Genomic DNA, 24,034 nt, shown 5'->3' with positions numbered 1-24,034 from the left:
ATGTATTATATCATATTGATATAGTAGTTCCTATAAAAAAAGTGCATATAAAATTTTTATATTTAATAATTTTAGAGAAATATATTAAAAAAAAAATAGTAATAATAATGCTTCTTTACAAAATTTAAAATAAAACTGCATATTTTATATGATATAATTTTATTATAATTGATGTTATACAAATTAATTATAAAAGTTAATAATTATAAAAGTTTAACAAATATAATCATATTTCCGTATATAGCAGAAAATTCAATTCTCAATTATATGATATAACTAAAAGTAAATTTAAAATAAGTACAATAATAATAAAACATTTTTTGTTTATATTGTTAATATTCCTTTTTTATTTTAAATATTTTTTAAATTAATCAATTTTTAACATAAGTGATTTAATATTTTTTCGTGATATCTATATAAAATTATAAAAGAACAAAAATAATGACAAAAACATGATATAAAAAATATAAACATTTCAGATTTATATAGAATTATATTATATAGATATTATACAAAATATTATTGTTGATTATAATATATTAAAACTTTTGCTAAATCAAAACTCTATAATTTAATAAAATCAAATTGTGAATTAGTTTAAATTTCCAAATTATGAAATATATGGTCAATTTCTTTTTTCTCTATTGAACAACAAATTGAATTCGTTTTTTTTTTTTGTAACTTTTTCAATTCTTTTTTATATGTTGAAGCCCATTCCGATATTTTTTTCAGAAATAATATTTTCTTTAAATTATTTTGGTTCTTTGATAGTAATTTCAGAATTCTGCTGATTTAAAAGTTTTTTCCATGAATGTACAACATCCACTGTTATTTCGTCTCATGTTTCGCTAATTAAATCGATACAATTTTTTAAATCGAAATAATATATAAAACTTTTTAATTCCATTATGATATTGACATATTTAATGGAGTAATTTCTGTTGAAATAATTTTTTAAAATTTATAATTATATTCTTATCTATCGATCGAATAATTGAAAATATATTAAATATAATGGTAAGATCATTAATTTGAAATAAGAATCTTGTTCTTTTTCTAAAAATATATCATTTTTAAAATTATCAACAAGTAATAATACTTTTGCAATGTTTCTATTGTTTTGCCATATATTGGATTTAAAGTGATTGATATACATCATCAATCATTGAAAATAATTTTGTCAATAGAATTATTATTTTGATTCTTATATAGTACTACGAATGTGTGTTTTAATAATTGAGAAGTAACACATTCAGTAACAAAAAGTGGCAGTAATTTATGCATACTTAGAGCATTAACACAAAATACTACAATAATATAATCTTCGTTTTTCTCATTTTATATTGATTCTTCTTCATTCGATAATATAATTTGTGGAAAAATTTTCCACATTAAAGTTGTCTCATATATATTATATACATTTTCTTCATTTAATCATTTTTCATTTAGTTTTGTTAATTTTTCTATTGTAAATTCATCTGATTCGGTTTTTTTTTCATGAATATCTGAACCATTTAAATTATATCTTTTTTTAAAACGCCATAACCAATCACGACTAACCGTAAAATTTGTTTTGTTTTAAAATTTGGTTAACTACCAAATTTTTTATGCAATTCTTTTGTTTTTTCTTATAAAAGACTGTCGCTAAAAATATCTTCTTTCATTTGTCTTTCCAAAATCCATTCAAATAATCGGATATAATATTATATATTTTTTTGTATCTTCATGTATAGATACACGATATCTTTTTTTAATCAAATTTCTTGGATTTTTCGAAACTTCTACATTTTTTCGATATCGTTGTTGGTTCTTCTATGAAGACCATATTCCATAACAAGTTTATCAATTGTCATACCTTTTTCTAATTTCTGAATAATTTCTAAACGTTTTGCTACTGTAGTCACAGTAGTATAGTAATGTTCTTTTTGAGAAGTAGATGCTATTTCGACAATTGGTTCAATTAATTTTCTTGTATCTATAAATTGTAAAATATTTTTTAATCTAGTTTAGATATTAGTTTAGATATTAATTTGTGTCCAAATAATAATGATATGATTAAAAAGATAATATTATTTATTTATTAATACATATTCATGTATAATATATCATCCGTCAATTTTTTGTAAAAAAATCTAAATTCATTTTAGATTCAAAAATCACGAGTCAGTCATAAATAATTGATACATAATTGATACATATATACATATAATTTTGTAATAAATAAATAAATAATTTTGTAATAAATTATATGATTATAAAAAAAGTTCTACATATGTTTAGAAATATATAATTTTATATCAAAATCTTCTTTCATTTATTAAATTTTAATATTTAAAATTGCATCTACACATTTGTATCATAAATTTAATGATTATATAATTTTAATTATTTTTCTAAATCTATTTTATAATATAATAAAATATTTAGTTTATATTAAATTTCAAATTGATTTTAAACTAATTTTTTAAAGCTAATAACATAAGTTTAAAATACTATCTTATATATATATATATTATCATAATATTTCACTTTATTAGTCTTACTTTATTATTATTATTTCACAAATTTACAAGCAAGTTGGAGATAGATAACAATAAATAATTCCTGGAATACATAAGTACATCGAATGTGACAGCTAAGGGAGCACCACTTTAGTTATAATTCATTATATATACAAGTATATACATTAATATGCAAAAAACTTTTATTTAGTTTTGGAATTCTAAATTTTTATATCAAAATTTTATAATGATGTATTATATTAATTTATATATATATATACATATATATATATATATATATACATATATATATATATATTTAATTTTCAATATTAGATTTTTATAGTAGATAGATACAAATATAATAATGTATATATATATATATATATATATATATATATGTAAAATAATATATATGTAATTTATACATAACTATATGTTTATTTCATGTTATAAATTTTATCTTAAAAGACTTTATTCATTATAAAAATTATTATTAAGTATTATAAGATTTATCGATAAATTAATTTTATTTTTTATAAAATAAAACAAATGATTTCTTTAATATCTACATGCACATATCTACGAATAAAAGGATGAAAATATCATTTTGTAGAAAATATCTATTTAAATATTTTCAGAATATATATAATGTATAATGAAACGAAATATCATTTTGGAATTATTTAATATCAATATAAATCTTTACGTAAATAGATATTATTTTATTTATTTATTTATAAATAAAATCTATATTTATATAAATATTCAAAATGTAATACATACACTTTTATTAATTATTATTTCAATAATGCTTAGTTTTTCATTTTTCTATTATTATTATCCTCTTTTTTTTTTGGAAATTATTTGTTTTATATTATATATATAAAATAATATATATGTATATTATAATTTCAAAGTAATATTAATACAAATTTTAATATTTATTATGGTTACCATAGTTACATTCTTATTTACAATTCAGACACATTCCTCATACAAGATATACATTTAACATACATTTATTTCAATGAAGGTAATGTACTTAAAAAATAATAGTTTTTTTTCATATATTTCATAAAAAAATTAATATAAATATGTTTACAAATAAATATCAATTAATGAATAATATAAGTGACAAATTTTATATAAGTTATATAAGTTTGTATAAGTATATTATTTTTTTTTAATTCTATGCATATTATTTTAATATTTTTATAAATTTAAATATATTGATGAAATATTCAATATATGTATAATTTTTATTTATGTATTATATATTTATAATATCTCTATAAATCTTTAATTACGATCTTAATAATAATAAATATATATTATATATTTATAGTATCTTATTTAAAAATGTATCATATCATTTAGAAACAAATGATTTTTATCCGATATCAAATTAATAAAATTTAATGTTTTTTTAGAATTAAATGATTATTAATATGAAATAAAGTAGAATTAAATAATTATATTTTATGAAAATTAAAATTTATGAAATAATTAAAAATTGAAATTTATTATTTTTGCATAAATTTTATATTAAACTATAAACTTATAGTAGTAAATTTTATGTATTTATGGATAAAAAAATCATTTATAAAATAATGAGAAAACAAAATGATGACTTTTTAATATCATTGAAATCTAATAATCAATAATTATATATATAAATTATATTAAATTATATATATATATATGAACAAAAATTATATTTAAATAAAAATAAACATTTTATTATTATATCAATAATATAATATATAAAAATAAAATATTAAAAAATAATAATAATACAATTTATTTATTTTTGAACAGAAGTTTACTAATTCATCAACAGAATATATTGAAAAATATAAAAATGTGCAAAAAGAAACAGTTGTTACAATTGCAAAGCCTTCATCAAATATCATTAGTTTAAAAGAATTGGCAGATGATACATGGTTGTGGAAAAAAAGTCAAAAGGACTATACTAAAACACTTAAAAAATGTAAGATCAAAAAAATAAAAAAGAATAAGATATTAGCAGAAGAAAAGGTAACGCAATTTCAATTTTTACTTATATATGAATCAACTTTAAAAAATCTATATTGTAATCATATTTATCATAATATATTATACAATTACAGAAATAACATTCATACATATATCATTAGCAGAAAATCTTAAATAATTGTTTATGTATATAAAGATTGATAATATAAATAAAGCAATCATTTCTGCTCTTATAACTTTTAAATTATATAATACATAAGGATTATAGATTATATTTCATAGACTTTTTTCTAGTTATACAAAATATTCATATTCATATTATATTTACTATAATATTATAAAAACTATTGTCCTCATTCGTATCTTCGTAATATTCGAAAACTAAATGATAAGAATTAAAAGAAAGAATTATCTCACCAATCTCTTCCTTCAAATTCAAAATCCAGGCACATCCGCCAAATATTTTGTACTATATATAAATACAAATCCGAAAAAAGAAACGAATCAATGTAAATCAGTTATTTTTAACATTTTAAACTTGTATTCAAAGTTTATAAAAGTAAAATAAAGGAAATTACATAAAATTAAATTAACAATCTAATATTCAATCTTTAGAAAACTACTTATAATTCATTCGGTATAACAATAGTAAGATATATATACATTTTAAGTAAGATATAAATACAAAATTTTTAACAACGAGAAATTATTTTATTTCTTTTCCAATAGACTGTAAAACAAGAATAGCATAATTTATTTTATTTTGTTTTTACAAATAAATAACATGATTAAGCGAATAGTTTTAAAAATATTATGTTTAATAATATTTTTAATATTAAAAAAACGGGAAAAAAGGATTATGTTTTTATAATTAAACATATTAGTATTATAGAATGATATTATAGAATTATATTTGCAGATATTTCAAATAATTGAAGCCGAAATTCCAAAATCTGTGGAAGAACGAATAGAAGAAATATTAAAAGAAATTAAAAAGAAAAAAATGGAATTTGTAGAAGAATATCGAATCGATGAACCAATACATTTTAAAAACTATTGTATTAGTGATAGTGATTTAGATTATTATGATAATATTCATTTTGTAGAAGCAAGAAAATATATTACCGGTAGATTACGAAAATTAGCAAAGTTTGTTTATCAAAATTTTAATTATTTTTATTTTTATACATAATGATAAATTTTGATGAAAATTTTTTTTACAGATTTGATAATTTAATGACTGATTTAGAAATAGAAATTATTGATACTTATAAACAATTTCTTATAAAATCTATACAAGAAGATTATCCAATAGTCATACGAGCACCTGTTCCGTGGCATCAATCTAAAGTGATGGCAAGTCATTTAATGTATTATAATTTATTTATTGGAAATGAAATATTGAGAAATGTTCAAAATTTATATTTTATCAAGTAAGCATTGCAAGTATTTCATTGAATAATATAAAAAATAGCGCGAAAATTAATATAAAGAAAAATATAATAAAACGTAAAAAAAATATAATAGAACAATACTTAGATGTTAAAGGCATAATATAATAATAATCCAATATTTTTGGTTAATTTTTTTGTTTACACATAATTATCATAAATTAATGATAGTTTGTATTACATTTATAATGTTGATATTTTCAAAATCCGTTTCGGGAAAAAGAGTAAGTATCGATTTACATACAAACATAAAAATGATAATATTATAATTATTTTAATGAAAATATTTAAATAATTATTAGCTTGAAAATCAATATGTGAAATATTTAATTTTTAAAACATATATTAAAAATTTATTTTTTCAGATATTATGAATTAACGATAGTAGATCTTCAAGATCTGGGAACTTTTCCTATTCCAGCAAATGAAATATTACCGAAAATAAGTTTATTATGTGATAAAACTACAGATTATCTCATTAGATATTGGTTAGCCGATGTTGCTGAACTTTTTTTAGAAAAAAAATACGCTTGGTCTTGTTTTTTTGAAAAACATTATAATGCATCTACAGTATTGATAGAAAAATATTTTAGAAGTGTAAATTCTCTTTTATCTATACAATTACGAATGATGATAATGAAAACATTAAATAATATTAGAGATTTTTTCATGGAATATAAAAGTGGAAATTATTTTGAGGGTGATTACAAAGATCTTATGTTTTACAAGTATGTAATTTATTATCGTAATATATATTAATAATGTATGTACGTGTAATGTTCATTACAGTTACATTTTAGAATTCCTTTTATAACAATATCAGTAGTACCAAAACTTGGTACTTTTTTATTAAACTGTAAACCGAGTGTTTTAGAAGTACTTGTAATAATATCACATTGTTTTGATAAAATTTTAAATGTTGGAACATTGATTCCAAAAATTGAAAGTATTTTATTTCCTGAATTGGGAAAAAAGGAATTTTTATTCTCCGTATCACGATATGAAGAATCGGTAAATGAAATGTTATTAACTTTAATATTTTTATATTAATTAATTATTAAAAGATTATATGAATAAAGATTATATTTTTTTATAAAATGTATGAAACATAAATATTAATTCCGATAAGTTTTTGATTTTTTTTCTCTATTAAGATAGAAAGATAAAATGATCAAGAATACACGTGAACTTTTTCGTATTAAAATAAAATTGTTTAAAACATCGTTTAAATTGATTTGATTTGATATATAAATAAAATTTTTTTTCACAATAAATATATACAATAATAAAAAAAACTTTTAAACTAACAAAGATAATATTCACAAATAAAGAATAAAAATCTAAATGACTCGAAAAACTATTTTAAAAAGTTATAAACAATTTTTTACAAGTTTTGATCAAAGTGACTGACATTAATATTAAATATCACAGGTTTTAAAAATAATTACTGATGTACTAGATGTTATTACTGCTCATATTAGCGGTCCTGACATTTATCTAAAATGTTATAAAAATTTATTATATTTAGTTGCTGGTCATGCTAAAATGGCTTTAGATAATTTTTTTATGATCGAACCCATTCCATATCTACATGAATTTGAACAAAAAATAAAAGGATACGATGAACTTAGACAAGAAATTTGTATTTTTCGAAACAAGGTAAACGTGCAAAGCATTAATACAAATGATAGATATATTTTATGATAATATGTCGACTTTTTTCCATTTATGCATTTCATTTTAGATTCCTTTGAACATGATAGAGATTGACTGTATCATCGTAAATGATACTTTAAGACAAATTCTTTACGATCTTCGTATGCAAATCTGTGATTACTTTGCAAATGAATTACGATCCAATAATCGTGAATTGTGTTCCGCTTTTGATGTAATAGCGGAAAATATTTCACAAATGCCTGAAAAAACAAGAGATGTCGTTGAGTTGTACAATTATTTGTGCGAAAGTCGAGATACAACCATGTTCAATTTGAAAAGAAAATTATTACGTTCCATAGAATTAATATTATTCCTTTTTGATTATCATCCACTCACGGATGATGATATTTATTTGAATTCCCGAACTATCACATGGCCGAAAGAGATGGATATCGTAATGGAATTAGCGAGTACGAGATTAACTATGAGAAAGGATTATCTGGAAGAAGTGTTGCGTATAAGGCGGGATAATTTTGATCAAAAAATACGCGAGATGCAATTGGCGATTGACCAATTTAAAAGAAAGGATCCGCCTGTATTGACTATAGATGAAATGGAAATCGCAGTGGAAGAAGTTGAACGTCTTTCCAAAGGAATGGAAGAAATTAGGAAGGAAGTTGAAGAGATCAACGAAGAGGAAGGGCTTTTAGATATGGAATTAAGTCCATATTTGGTAATTCCAATAATGTCAATGTTAGTTAATGCACTCGATACTCTTTGGCACATTGCATTAAATTTTCACAAGAACTACGATCAATGGTTCTATGGACCATTTTTCAATCTCGACGCGGATGACATTAAAGACGAAGTTGACAACATTTGGCGCATATTATATAAATTGATTCGTGTTCTTGCTGATATTCCCGGTGCACGAAAAATTGCCGAAATGGTCCGTGCAAAAGTGGATAAATTCAAGCAATTTATCCCACTTTTGCAAATTATATGTACTCCTGGGTTACAAGATCGACATTGGAATTTAATAAGTCAAATAATACATGTAGATATAATATTGACAGCTACGAGCAGTCTTTCGGACATGGTAGACTTGGGATTGTTACTTCATATAGCTAAACTTGAAGAAATAGCTTCAGCTGCTATCAAAGAGTATACACTTCAACAAAGTTTGAAAAAGATGAAGGAAGAATGGGCAGAAATTGAATTTAAATTTGTACCGTATCGTGAAACTGGTGTTTTTATATTAACTGCTATTGATGATATTCATCAATTATTGGACGATCATATTTTGAAAGCTCAAACTATGAGAAGTTCCCCCTTCATAAAAGCTTTCGAAGAGGAAATGCAAGTTTGGGAAAATAAATTGTTGTTGATGCAAGACATTATCGATCAATGGTTGACGTGTCAAGCAACTTGGATGTACTTAGAGCCTATATTTAGCAGTGAAGATATTGTACGCCAAATGCCGACGGAATCTAAGAATTTTCGTAGAATGGATAAGATTTGGCGTAAAATTACAGCGTACGCTTACGAACATACTTATGTACTGAAAGTTACCGATATGCCAAATATATTACAAGAATTAACATTATGCAATTCATTATTGGACGAGATACAGAAAGGTTTGAATGAATATCTCGAGAAGAAACGTTTATTCTTTCCAAGATTTTTCTTCCTATCGAACGATGAACTTTTGGAGATATTGTCTGAGACTAAAGATCCTCAGAGAGTGCAGCCTCATTTGAGGAAATGTTTCGAAGGTATTAGTAAATTACGATTCACCAAAGATGAAGAAATTATTGGAATGTTATCGGCTGAGGATGAATATGTCCCTCTTAGTGGAAAGATTTATCCAGCAGATGCTAAAGGCATGGTCGAGAGATGGTTGTGTCAAGTCGAAGAACAAATGATAGCCTCTCTTCGAGATATTGCCGAGGAAAGTATCATCGCGTATTTCGATACTGCTAGAGAGGAATGGATATTCGGTTGGCCTGGTCAAATTGTCATTTGTTGCAGTCAAATACATTGGACTAGCGAAGTTTGCGAATCATTCGAAAATCGTACTACCGAGGAATATTTGGAGCAATGCAATCATCAAATTGAGAAAACAGTTACTATAGTTAGAGGTAGACTGGACGCGGGCTCGAGGATAACGATAAACGCTTTAATCGTGATAGATGTTCATGCACGAGATGTAGTGCATCTGCTCATTCAAAAAAAAGTAAACAACATTATGGATTTTGATTGGATATCACAGTTAAGATATTATTGGGTAGAAGACAGCATCATCGTTTCGATGATTACAACCACAGTAGAGTATGCGTTTGAATATCTTGGAAACACATCAAGACTGGTGATAACGCCATTAACCGATCGATGTTACAGAACTTTAATGAGTGCTTTAAAATTAAATCTAGGCGGTTCGCCCGAAGGCCCGGCAGGAACCGGTAAAACAGAAACGGCAAAAGATCTCGCTAAAGCCGTTGCTAAGCAATGTGTTGTTTTTAATTGTTCCGAGGGGCTTGATTTTCAAGCAATGGGTAAATTTTTTAAGGGACTCGCACAATCGGGAGCGTGGTCCTGTTTCGATGAATTTAATAGAATAGACTTGGAAGTTCTGTCGGTAATTGCTCAACAAATTTTAACCATTCAGATGGCTATAAGTGCAAAATTGGAGAAATTTGTATTCGAAGGTACGGAATTAAAGCTAAACCCTACCTGTTACGTTATCATAACGATGAATCCCGGTTATGCCGGCCGTCAAGAACTGCCTGACAATTTAAAAGTTCTTTTCCGCACAGTTGCGATGATGGTCCCAGATTACGCTATGATAGGAGAGATCACCTTGTACTCTTTTGGTTTTATAGATGCAAAAAATCTGGCAGAGAAGATTGTTCACACGTACAAATTATGCTCTGAACAATTAAGTTCGCAAAATCATTACGATTATGGTATGCGAGCTGTGAAGACTGTGCTTATCGCGGCTGGAAACTTAAAGTTAAAGTACCCGCTGCAAAATGAGTCTATTTTGGTTCTTCAAGCGATTATCGACGTCAATCTACCGAAATTTTTGGCCCAAGATATTCCTTTGTTCAACGGAATATACACGGATCTATTTCCGGATACCATTTTACCACCTCCGCATCGTGAAGAATTAATAGAGATAATTTTAATTATTTTAAACAAACGTAACCTTCAGCCCACGCCTTGGTATATAGAAAAAATACTTCAAATTTACGAGATGCTATTGGTACGTCATGGCTTGATGATCGTAGGCCACACATTAAGCGGAAAGACGCAAGCATATCAAGTTTTAGCCGAATCGTTGGGCGAATTATCCGGTAGAAGGCGCGTTACTATGAGAGAATTTCCAACGATTTACAAGATAATTAATCCAAAATCCATTACTTTGGATCAGCTTTATGGCAGTTTTGATCCGATATCGCACGAGTGGAGTGATGGTGTTTTAGCCAATATTTTTAGAGAGTTTGCTCAATCTATAACGGTAGACCGGAAGTGGATAGTTTTCGATGGTCCCGTTGATGCTGTATGGATCGAAAGTATGAATACAGTTCTCGATGACAACAGGAAACTTTGTTTGATGTCCGGAGAGATTATTCAAATGTCACTTAAGATGAATATGATGTTTGAACCAGCTGATTTGGAGCATGCCTCGCCAGCTACCGTAAGCAGATGCGGCATGATTTACATGGAACCATCCGAGCTTGGCTGGCATGCCCTATTTAATTCGTATAAAACATATCTTAGGAATAAGTTACTTATCGAACAGTACGAATTGATTGTAGAATTGATCGAGTGGTTAACCAAACCAGTCCTATTTTTTATACATTTATATTGCAAAATATTTGTAGAGGTGTCAGAACTTCATATGTTTCTGGTAAATAGAAATATATTATTAATTTATTATTATTAATTGTTAATTATATCAATATTAGATTCGATTAAAGTTTCATTTAAAATATACATTGTCATAAATTTCTATTTTACAGTCTTTTACAAAACTTTTCACCGCAATGTTGGATGGAGAAGTACAAGTTAGTACAGTTTGGCTTCAATGCGTTTTATTATTCAGCTTGGTTTGGGGAATGTGTTCAACATTAACAAGCGATAGTAGAAAAATGTTCGACGTTTATTTAAGAAAATTATTACTTGGAAACGACGAAGAACATCCTAAACCAAAAGCGTTTAAATTAACGAAACAACAGATCTTTCCTGACAAAGGAACCGTTTACGATTGGATATATGATAAAAGAAATAATGGAACCTGGATACCGTGGATGGACACGATATTACAGGTATTAAACGTATTTTAACGTATAAAATTCGTTCGTATAATAACAAAATAATTTCATACGATAACGAACCAATACTCGGACAGACTTCTTTTCTACTCGAATACTTTTCGTAATACCGATATTACGAATTTAACAATAAAATTAAATTTATATGCATTTTTTTAGGAGTCTTTGTTACCAGATGTGAAATCTGAATTAATCGTACCCACAAGCGAGGTAGTGATCCAATATTTCTTCATGAAAAATCTTCTCCATAGATCAATACCTATTTTATTTGTTGGACCAACTGGCACCGGGAAATCCGTAATTGTATTAAATTATTTAGAATTTCTACCCAGAGATAAATACATTGAAAATATTATAAATTTGAGTGCTCGTACAACTGCAAATCAAACTCAAGAGATAGTAATGTCAAAATTAGACCGTAGAAGAAAGGGTGTGTACGGGCCGCAAATGGGGAAGAAATGCGTTTTGTTCGTCGATGATCTAAGTATGCCAATGAAAGAAATATATGGGGCTCAGCCACCGATCGAGCTCATTCGCCAATGGATAGATCATGGCCATTGGTACAATCTAAAAGATACAACGACGTTGTATTTAGTGGACATGTTTTTGATTTCTGCCATGCTACCACCTGGAGGAGGTTCGAACGTAGTCACGCCTCGATTACTTCGACATATGCAAATAATTGGTATCGATTTTTTCGAAGAGGTGACAATGAGCAAAATATTCTTTTCGATTCTCGAGTCACATTTCTCGAAAGGATTTTTACCCGAAGTCTCAAGATTGGGGAGAATGATTGTGAGTGCGACAATGGACATATATCTTGGCGCGATACGAACGTTTCTACCAACCCCGGCAAAGAGTCATTATACTTTTAATTTGCGGGATTTTAGCCGCGTTATCAAGGGTATACTTTTGGTACCAGGCCCTAGAATAAAGGATCCGGATAAATTGATTAGACTTTGGGTCCACGAAATATACAGGGTTTTTCATGATAGACTAATAGATTCGGCCGATCGGGAAAAATTGTTCACAATGGTTCACTTTACTTGTTACGATCAGTTGCGTCAACCGTTGGCAAAAGTACTCAGTAGACTGTTAAAAAAAGAAGAGAAAGATGTTAAAAGTTCCCACATACAAGATCTGTTGTTCGGTAATTACATAGATCCTGACGCTGTTCCCAAACTGTACGACGAGGTGGAAGACTTGTACGATTTGCAACAAAAAATGGAATATTATTTAACGGAATACAACATGCTTTCTAAAACGCCAATGCCGTTGGTTTTATTCAGATACGCTATTGACCACGTTTCTCGAGTTTCTCGAATATTGCAGCAAGAAAATGGCCATGCTCTTCTAATAGGAATAGGTGGATCGGGCAGAAGTTCTTGCGCTAAATTAGCGACTTATATGAGCGAATACGTGTTGTATAATATAGAAATTACCACGACTTACGAATTTTCGGAATGGAGAGAAGACGTGAAGAATTTGTTGTTACGCGTGGGATGCGATGGAAAATCTACCTCTTTCCTTTTCGGCGACCATCAAATCAAAGACGAATTGTTCGTCGAAGATATAAATATGATTTTAAACACGTCCGACGTGCCGAATTTATACGATACCGAGGAAAAAGCTGAAATTTTGGATAAAATGTCGACCATAATGCACGCTATAGGAGGGAGAAAAGTCGAAGTCACTCCTATGATCCTTTATAACTTATTTCTCGAAAGGATAAAGAAATGCCTCCACTTGATCTTAACAATGTCTCCGATAGGAGATAAATTTCGGAATCGTTTGAGAATGTTCCCTTCGCTGATAAATTGCTGCACCATCGATTGGTTTACCATTTGGCCCGAGGATGCCCTGGAAAAGGTAGCACGAGTTTCGTTACAAAATATCGATATTGGTATGGATTTACGAGAAAAATGCGTTAGTATGTCTCAAAAGTTCCATACAAGTATCTCGTTGGCTAGCGAAGATTACTTTAACACGCAAGGTAGAAGGTATTACGTAACACCGACGAGTTTCTTACAGCTTATCAAATCGTTTTGTCAGTTGTACGATCGGAAAATAGAAGAGATCACCGCGCAACAAAGGCGGTACGAGATGGGATTGGAAAGGTTGGATTTCGCAGCGAAGGAAATAGCATTAATGAAGGAAGAACTTCAAGCGTTGCAGCCAAAATTACTAGCGCAGTCGGAATTGAGCAACCAGCTCATGATTAAAATCGAACAGGACACTATCAACATCGAGGCGAGAAAAGAAGTCGTAGCCGCCGAGGAAGCTTTGGCGAACGAGGCTGCTGCCGCTGCGCAAGCTATAAAAGACGATTGCGAAAGCGATTTGGCCGAAGCAACGCCCGCATTGGAGGCTGCATTGGCCGCGCTGGATACTTTGAAACCAGCGGATATCAGTATCGTACGAGCTATGAAAGCTCCACCGGCAGGTGTAAGATTGGTAATGGAAGCTATTTGCGTTTTAAAAGGGGTTAAACCTGAAAAAGTTACTGACCCGGCGACCGGCAAAGTTGTGGAAGATTACTGGCCAGCTTCCATAAGGATATTGGGCGACTTGAAGTTTCTCGACAGCTTGAAGAACTTCGACAAAGATAATATACCACCGGCGTATATGAAAATAATTCGCGAGAAATTTATAAACGACAGAAGTTTTCAACCGGAGGCTATCAAGAAAGTTTCGACAGCTTGCGAGGGTCTTTGCAAATGGGTGCGAGCGATCGAGGTTTACGATCGGGTGATTAAAGTCGTTAAGCCGAAACAAGTGATGCTGGCAGAGGCTGAAGCTGCTCTTGCTAAACAAATGGAAGCTTTGAACGCTAAAAGAGCCTTGCTTCTGGAAGTTACTCAGAAGTTGCAAGCGTTGAACGATGAATTTGTCGAATGCATGAAAGAAAAAAAGAAGCTCGAGGATCAAATTGATTACTGCATGAAAAAGTTGGAAAGGGCTGAAAAATTGTTAGGCGGTTTAAGCGGAGAGAAACAGAGATGGCAAGAAACAGCTATTATGCTAGGCGCAAGTCTGTATAACGTCATTGGAGATGTTTTGTTATCGTCGGGTGTGATTGCTTATTTCGGAGCTTTCACTATAGAATATCGAAATAAATTAATCGAGGAATGGCATAAATCTTGCGTGGAAATGAAAATCCCGTGCAGAGACAAGTTCAATTTAGTCGATATTTTGGGTAAATCGGTGGAGATCAGAGCGTGGATAATTTTTGGTTTGCCAGCGGATCATTTTTCCGTGGAGAACGCTATAATCGTGAAAAACGCGGATCGATGGCCGCTTATGATCGATCCGCAAAACCAAGCAAATAAATGGGTAAAAAATATGGAGAAAGAAAATAATTTGATGGTGATTAAACTGTCTGATCCAAACTACGTGAAAATAGTAGACACCGCTATACAGATTGGCATACCTGTTTTGTTGGAAAATATTTTTGAAGAGATAGACGCGATATTAGAACCTGTGCTTCTCAAAAACATTTATAAAGAACGTGGTGTTTTATATATAAAATTTGGAGAACATGTTATCGAATATGATCCTAATTTCCGATTTTATATTACAACGCGTTTAAGAAATCCACATTATTTGCCGGAAATAGTTGTGAAAGTTACGTTGTTAAATTTTATGATTACACCTCAAGGACTTAAGGATCAATTGTTAGGTATCGTCGTAGCCAGAGAATTGCCTATTCTCGAAGAACGAAAGAACCAATTAATCGTGGAGGAAGCAAATAACAAAAGAATATTGGAGGAAATAGAGAATAAAATTTTAGAAGTTTTGTCTGTATCGGAAGGCAATATTCTGGAGGATGAAACGGCTATTACGATCTTGTCAACTTCGAAGAGACTGGCGGAAGAGATCGAAGCTAAGCAAAAAATAGCTGCCAATACGGCATTAGAAATTGATTTCGCTCGTGGTAAATATAAACCCGCTTCTGAGCATGGCTCTGTTTTATTTTTTTGTATTTCCGAATTGGCGAATATCGATCCTATGTACCAGTACTCTTTACCGTGGTTCATTCACTTGTATGAAATGTCGATAGCTAAAAGTGAACATAGCGATGATCTCGAGATCCGAATAAAAAGCTTAAATACGTATTTTACAGCTAGTATTTACAGAAACGTGTGTCGTTCTTTATTCGAAAAGGATAAATTGATATTTTCTTTCGTTTTATGTATCGGTCTTTTACGCGCTGATAATAAACTCGAAGAAGATCTTTGCACATTTTTATTAGCGGGTGATGTAATTCTGGATAATCCTTATCCTAATCCTGATCCTTCTTGGTTAAGCGATAAATCTTGGGCCGATGTAGTTAGAGCTACAAATTTGCCTAACGTTGAAAAATTAAAAGAATCTTTCGAGAAGCAAACATCGAAATGGAAACTTTATTTCGACTCGGTTAATCCCCAAGAGGAGATTATGCCATATCCGTATCAGGATGAGACCGAGACTTTGAGAAAATTGGTCATACTTAAATGCGTAAGGCCAGATAAAATTGTGGTCGCTGTGCGAATGTTTGTCGCGCATAATATGGATCGTTCTTTCATAGAACCCCCACCTTTTAATCTTCAAGCATGTTACAACGATTCTACCAACGTGACCCCTCTTATTTTTATTCTTTCTCCTGGATCTGATCCAATGGCGAGTTTAATCAAATTTGCAGAAGATTATGGGATATCAAAAGAGCATTTAATGACTATATCATTGGGCCAAGGTCAGGGTCCTATAGCTGTAAATATGATAAATAAAGGGATACAAACCGGAGAATGGGTAGTTCTTCAAAATTGTCACTTGGCAATTTCTTGGATGAAAGAATTGGACGCAATTTGCGATGAAGTTATTACACCAGAGAATACGCATAATAAATTTCGATTATGGTTAACCAGCTATCCATCGAAGGATTTTCCAATTTCTATTTTGCAAAATGCAGTCAAAATGACTAACGAACCACCAAAAGGATTGAAGAGTAATTTATTGAGGAGTTATATGAACGATCCAATATCGGATACAGTTTTCTTTAATCTTTGTACTAAAATAACTCATTGGAGGAGCTTACTTTTTGCTCTATGCGTTTTTCACGCAGTTATTCAAGAAAGACGTAATTTTGGACCATTGGGTTGGAACATTCCTTATGAATTCAATGAATCAGATCTTCGTATTAGTATTTTACAATTGCAAGTAAGTTTACACGAGAGTTTATCTTTGTATAGTATCATAATAGTACAAGTATTAACTTTTTTATATAGAAAATAATTAAAAATAATTAATTAATAAATAATCAAGAAATATTATTTTATACATCAAATGTCTTTTTAAAATTATTCCATAATATATTTTTTGTCTTTTGTCATATTAGCTATTTTTAGACGATTATGAAGATGTACCATTTGACGCACTTCTTTATTTAACTGGTGAATGCAATTACGGTGGTCGTGTGACTGATGATAAAGATAGACGTTTGTTAAATACGTTATTGCGAGAATATTACAATGAGGAAGTTCTTATCAATCCACAGTAAATTATGCGCTTTAAATATATATTTTTTATACATTCGAGAATATATTTTAAATGAACTTTAATATATACTTTAATACATAATGAACTTTTTATATTTTTAATACAGATATTGTTTTTCACCAAGTTGTATATACCGTTTACCAGAAAATACTGATCATCACGGATGTTTAGATTATATTAGTAATCTACCTATTACTCAACAACCAGAAGTATTTGGTTTACATGAAAATGCAGATATAACAAAAGATAATCACGAATCATTGCAATTACTTAGAGGAGCTTTGTTGACACAACCGCATATTATTGGTGTGGGAGTTGAAAGAGATATCGACGAAATGGTTTATAATTTATGCGATGATATTTCATCGAAATTAAAGATAAAATTTGATATTATAGCAGTAGCTAAAAAATATCCAGTACTTTATATAAATAGTATGAACACGGTTCTGCGTCAAGAACTTATTAAATTCAATCATCTTGTTGATACGATTAAAATAACATTAGCTGATGTACAAAAAGCCATTAAAGGATTAACTTTGATGTCCTTTGAATTAGAAGAAATTTTTTCGAGTATGAGTATCGGTAAAGTGCCGCTTACTTGGAATAAAGTGTCTTATCCTTCTCTAAAACCGTTAGGAAGTTATATCAATGATTTAATAGACAGATTAAACTTTTTTCAAAATTGGATTGATTATGATGCACCAATTGTATTTTGGATATCTGGATTTTTTTTCACGCAATCTTTTCTTACGGGTGCTTTACAAAATTATGCCCGCAGACATAAAATTCCAATTGATAAATTAGATTTTGAATTTGAAGTAACCGAGTTTGAGACTGATATCGACATAGCACCATCTTATGGCGTTTACATAAAAGTAAGATTTCTATTATTATAATTTAATAAAAAAAAATTTAAAATTGTAACGGATAAAGAAAAAAGAAAAGATGAGATATCAGAGATGAACTTATGGCGCTATTATTTATTCGAAAATTCGAATAATATATTAATAATGAAAAATGAATGCGTTACTTTGACGAATACTTTGAGATCGATATACTTTTATATCTATACTAAAATTAATAACGTATATAAAGAAACTTATATATTAAATTTTCTTAAGAAATAATATAAGAATCAAATAATATATATAATTTTTATAGTATTATTGTATATTAAAGGAAATTAATTTATTCATAATATATAAAACTATCTTTAAAAAATTTATTTAAATTTTTAGGGTCTATATATGGAAGGAGCAAGATGGAATAGAGAGATAAAAGAAATCGATGAATCTAAACCGAAAGTAATGTTTGATCTTCTTCCTATAATATGGTTGAAACCTGGTATAAAAGCTGAATTTATTATTGAATTCATGTATCATTGTCCTGTATATAAAACAAGTGAAAGGCGTGGTGTTTTAGCTACTACTGGTCATTCTTCTAATTTTGTACTATATATTTTGCTCCCGACGAAAGTCAAAGAATCTCATTGGATTAAAAGAGGAGTAGCTTGCTTATGTCAATTAGACGATTGAATTATCAAGAAAAAAAAACATAATTTACAATCAATTTTATCGATATATATGTCAAAATAATATTAAATTAAAAAATTATACATATAGAAAGATATATAATATAAAAAAATATTTTTGTTTTAATTATTTTTCTAAAATTGATCTGCTATTTTATATATTTATAAATATTTTATATGATTCTTTTATCTCTTTTTATATCCGATGGATATATGATATAATAATGTACTAACACAGTTTATTTGAAATAAAAAATTTATACACTGTTTCTCAAATGGATTATAAAATAAATATAAGGATAAATGTCATAAGAATAAAATATATTCATGCAACATATATATTTTCAATAGATATTATTAAATATAATCTGTATATATATATATTATTGTTATTATATAAAAATTTTTAAGTTTTAATGTGTTTCTTATCGAACATATTAAATCAGATAAATAATTTTTTCAAAGTAATTTAATCTTCAAGATATGTAACTCCAATCTGTTTTCGAATCTCATCTTCTAATTGTGCAATTAATAAAGAGAGATTATGTGGTACTTTAGGACTTTCGATCATACCTAGAATGAAGAAAGATTATTAAACAAACAATTTTTAATATTATATTTTTAATATTTAATTTAATATACAGAATTATTACACTTAAATTTCATTAACTAGTTATTTGAGTGATTCGAAAATGATATTATGTATTATCGTGCAAATAAAATTTTTTTAAAATATTAAAAAAATATATTTTAATTTTACTTCTTTATTTGAATTATTCAAAATAAAAATAATTTACTTTTTCATTTGAATAATATTTTTTTATTAATTTAAAATAAATCGAAAAAAAAACAATACCTTTTAGAATACAATTGCGAACTTCATTGGCTTCGTAACTCAATCCAACGCTATTAATAAAATTAAACTTAGATTTAGTTTCAGGAAGGGAAACATTTACTATTTCATTCGGCAATTCTAAGGTCGTCGGACACCAAAACTTTGGCACTTTTATCATTCCTTTCGTACCAATAATATAAGCCTCATTGGGCAAATCAACTCGGGAATGAGTAAGAATAGTTGCAGTATGATTTCCTTTATAAAGAAAACTAATAGATGTAGATTGGTCAACTCCTTCTTCGTTCAAACAACCAGTAGCTTGTACAGTATGAGGCATTTCATTATCAAATATTAAACAAGCAAATTGTATTCCATATACTCCTAAATCTAATATAGTTCCTCCTCCCAGATTTTTTATACTAAACAAAAAAAAATATATTTTTCAATATAATATAATAAATTCGAAAGTTACGATATATTTTCTATTAGCAGAATATTCAAAAATAAATTAAATTATGTTTATTAATACATAAATTTATTTTTTCATGAAATTTTAATTATTTAAATACATAGAAATTTATAGAAATTTTTAGACTTTTTATTTTTAATATAAGAAACAAAAAAATAATCGTACGTACTTCAATCGTTCAACATCAGGCATTTTAAATCCAAAAGATACTAAAACTTGATAAATTTCTCCAATACTTCCAGATTCAATTTCTTTTTTAAGTATTTCATAAATAGGAAAACACCTACTCCAAATACCTTCCATTAAAAATAATTTCTTTTCTTTTGCTAAATTTATTAATTCTGTTGTTTGCTTTAAATTCATAGTTAAAGGCTTCTCACATAAAACATGTTTTCCATGATTTAACATTAATTTGGCAATTTCAAAATGTTGAGGATGCAACGTTCCGATATATACAACATCTGTAAATTTGAAAAGAAATATTAAAAATAAATACTAATATAAATAAAATATTATAAAAAATATATCAATATTAAAATAAAATTATGAACTGTAAAATTTTTGTAAAATTTATATTAAGTAAATTGTTGAACCTGTAGTCTTTTACCTAATAATGGTTAATTTTAAATAATTTAGAACATAACTTTTTTTTATATTAAATTTAATATCTACGATTCAGTTGATTTTGGTAAGCGGTCGAGCGATCATAAAAAAATAAATTCAAATTCTATAATATTAATTTTGATTTAGAATAGATATAATATACAATTAAGATTTTTTATTAGTATGAATATATAATTTTCTGACCTATAGAAGACAAACACGTCCAAAATGTTGAATTTTTTTCAAAGCAATAATACTTTTTTTTTAAATCTGTCATTAATTAATAGATAATATATCATTTTAAATGATTCATAACAATATTTTCAAAGATTATCTAAATCATTTTTAAAATCTTCGCGCCATTTTTTTTAAATATATAACAAAATTTAACATCGCTAGTATTATTACATCATAATAATTATAACTAAATAATTACAATAACTAAAACAGTAAATAATTCAATTATTTGAAAAATTAAATAATTAAAATATAAATAATTCTCTCTAAAAAAAATAATATCCAAAAATTTATATCTTTTTATAAATGAATATTTTATAAATGAATAAAACTTTTTAATTAGATTTTATATAATTTTAAAAAAAAAATTATGATTTTTAATGTATAACAGACCAATATCATTATCCTCCGCTAATTTTGTATAACTGTCAAATGCTTTTTTAATTTTATGCAAACTAGAAAAATTTTGTGCTCTTGATAATTCACGTGCTGCTACTGCAACTACTATATGCTCAGATTCTGGTAATGTTTGTAAAGATGATACAAAATCATGTGATATTTTTCCAGCACCTGCTATACCCCAATGAATCGCCATCTGTAATAGCATAATTAATAAATAATTTAATTATTTAATATTAAAGATATATAATTACGTAATATTTTAAATTTATAATTATTATTTAAAATTATATACAAATATATGCTGTCGCGCGCGCGCACGCGCATATGTGTGTGTATACAAGCGCAAAGTGCACATAAATATATTTTTAAATAAAAAATATAAATTATAATCAATAAAAAAATAATTTTATATATATATAAGTAAGTATAAAAATAAAAGTATAAAAAATAAAAATATTTTGATTATGCTTTTTTTATTCCAAAGAAAAATAATGTTGAATATATAAATTATAAAATAAAATTTAAATAAAAATCGAATCATTAAACAAATACATATATGTATAACATTTCAGTAACATTTAATAGATATAATATTATAATCATATATTATATTATAATATTATATATTATATTTAATAATAAGTTTCTGAAAATGATATATATATAATATAAAGCATTTTTAAATTATTTTTTTATATTTTACTGAATATATATAAAAGAAAAAATTTAAATATTTTCAAAATTATGATTGATTTTCATTATTTTCACATCCATTGGAATTTAAAAATAATATTGAAAAAAATTTTAATTAAAATTGAATGTTAAATAAAAGGATAAATAAAAGAAAATAAATTTACAAATAAATGTCATTTATTATTTTGCATATATTATTAATATTAAATAACTTTTTCATTAAAAAATTTAATATGATAATAATAAATGAAATTAATACATTTATTTAAATATTGTTTTTAAAATATAAAAAAAAATTAATTTTAAAAATATTATATATACTTATATATATATATATATATATTAAATATTAATGATATAAATAAAGTCAACAATTTTTTTATTTGATAAAAATAAATTAAAGATATTATTAATTTTATTTAAATAAATTAATAAAATTAATTTAAATAAATTATAACTTACAATGATTAAAAAATGAATACAAAATTATATTACTTTATAACTTTATATGTTACAAGAAAAACTTATATATAAAAATCATTGACTTTCAAATAACCTTCTTATAAGATAATTTATAAACGTCATAGATTAGGAGATATATAATCAAATATGTATCATACAATATACAAAAACTCTTTAATACATAATTATTTTTTTTTAAATAAAAATGTTGTAAAAATATATATATATTAAAAATATTTAAAAAATTAAAATAATTATCCTATTTTAATCTTAACAATAATAATAATAATAATAATAAATTAAAAATAAACAAAATAACGTATAGAAAAAATAAAAATATAAAATAATTTTATAATAATAAATATCTGCTAATTGATTATAAAAATAATTGTAATAAAAATATAAATTTTAGAAAAATAAATATATTATATATTATGTTTTTTTATTTATTCTTATTTTTAATGTGCATAAATATTCAAGAAAAAAATATGTATATGATGTATAAATATAAATATATGTATAAAAATATTGTGTTTATAATTCTTTTTTTTCATTAAAATTACCTTAAATTATCATAATTCAGAGATTTTGTTTAATTTTTTTAATACTTTTTAATAGTAAAAAATAGCGTTATTTTTTTTGTGCTCAAATTTGTCATATATTTTTGAAAAAGTAATAAAGTGAACTTTAATCAATGATTTAAAAAATAGCAAATTGTACATGTATTACATTAATATAATATAATATTATATTATATTATATTATATTATATTATATACAGTTAATTATGATTCTTGCTAACCTAAATAAGAAGTAAATTCAATATTAAATATAGGAATAAATAAAAAAATATTTTTTTTATAAAGAAATGAAAGAAATATCACGTACTTTGTTTAGTAATCACACACCGAGAATAAATATAAACAAGAACAAATAATAAAAGAAGAACAAAAATAAAATAAAAATATTGAAATCAGCGCCATCTCTAGAATATCGCAAATAAAATATATAAAGAAAGCATAAGAAAGAGTGGAAGAAGGATAAAGATCTGATAAGATTGACTGTCAACATCATCTTTCATGTATGAAAAATATTTTTTAATATCTTAAAAACAAAATAAAAGAAAAATTTAGGGATAATGCTATCTTTTAAATACTTTTTAAAATGATAGTAAAAAGATTTTATCTTTAATTTAAGAGATGGCGCTAACGATTAATTCTTATTTTATCTTTATTTTTCTACTTTTCGATTTTATATATTGAATTTCATTTGTAGATATTGATACTGTAAAATGATCTGTAAAAATGGCGTTAGTATTTTTTTT

The 24,034-nt window shown here is 26.4% G+C and overlaps 2 protein-coding genes across 12 annotated transcripts; one reads left to right on the top strand and one right to left on the bottom strand.

Annotated features, from left to right (window-relative positions):
* Positions 1-549: 549 nt before the first annotated feature.
* LOC107997429 (dynein axonemal heavy chain 3) lies at positions 550-19,562 on the top strand. 8 transcript variants are annotated; one of them, XM_062086100.1, is made up of 14 exons: positions 550-2,677; positions 3,464-3,537; positions 4,323-4,541; positions 5,419-5,648; positions 5,723-5,932; positions 6,316-6,678; positions 6,751-6,961; positions 7,382-7,609; positions 7,695-11,519; positions 11,632-11,937; positions 12,103-17,139; positions 17,318-17,475; positions 17,585-18,353; positions 18,717-19,562. In XM_062086100.1, exons 2-14 carry the CDS (start codon positions 3,532-3,534, stop codon positions 19,011-19,013), a joined length of 11,859 nt encoding a protein of 3,952 aa, XP_061942084.1. In that variant the 5' UTR covers positions 550-2,677; positions 3,464-3,531; the 3' UTR covers positions 19,014-19,562. The 8 variants fall into 8 exon arrangements, with proteins under 8 accessions (XP_061942084.1, XP_061942087.1, XP_061942086.1 ...); XM_062086103.1 differs by lacking the exon at positions 3,464-3,537 and having other exon boundaries at positions 550-1,971; XM_062086102.1 differs by lacking the exon at positions 3,464-3,537 and having other exon boundaries at positions 550-1,984.
* On the bottom strand, positions 19,332-23,755 carry LOC107997386 (trans-1,2-dihydrobenzene-1,2-diol dehydrogenase). 4 transcript variants are annotated; one of them, XM_017055933.3, is made up of 5 exons: positions 23,599-23,755; positions 21,547-21,748; positions 20,483-20,774; positions 19,866-20,263; positions 19,332-19,582 (listed from the first exon to the last, which is right to left on the bottom strand). In XM_017055933.3, exons 2-5 carry the CDS (start codon positions 21,746-21,748, stop codon positions 19,479-19,481), a joined length of 996 nt encoding a protein of 331 aa, XP_016911422.1. In that variant the 5' UTR covers positions 23,599-23,755; the 3' UTR covers positions 19,332-19,478. The 4 variants fall into 4 exon arrangements, with proteins under 4 accessions (XP_016911422.1, XP_061942102.1, XP_061942101.1 ...); XM_062086118.1 differs by having other exon boundaries at positions 23,513-23,691; XM_062086117.1 differs by having other exon boundaries at positions 23,274-23,680.
* Between the last annotated feature and the right edge of the window lie 279 nt (positions 23,756-24,034).

The sequence above is a fragment of the Apis cerana genome, linkage group LG15 (genome assembly GCF_029169275.1).
Source record: "Apis cerana isolate GH-2021 linkage group LG15, AcerK_1.0, whole genome shotgun sequence".
Classification (NCBI taxonomy): domain Eukaryota; kingdom Metazoa; phylum Arthropoda; class Insecta; order Hymenoptera; family Apidae; genus Apis; species Apis cerana.
The sequence above is the reverse complement of the archived record's forward strand: the minus strand, read 5'-3'. Positions and strand labels throughout refer to the sequence as shown.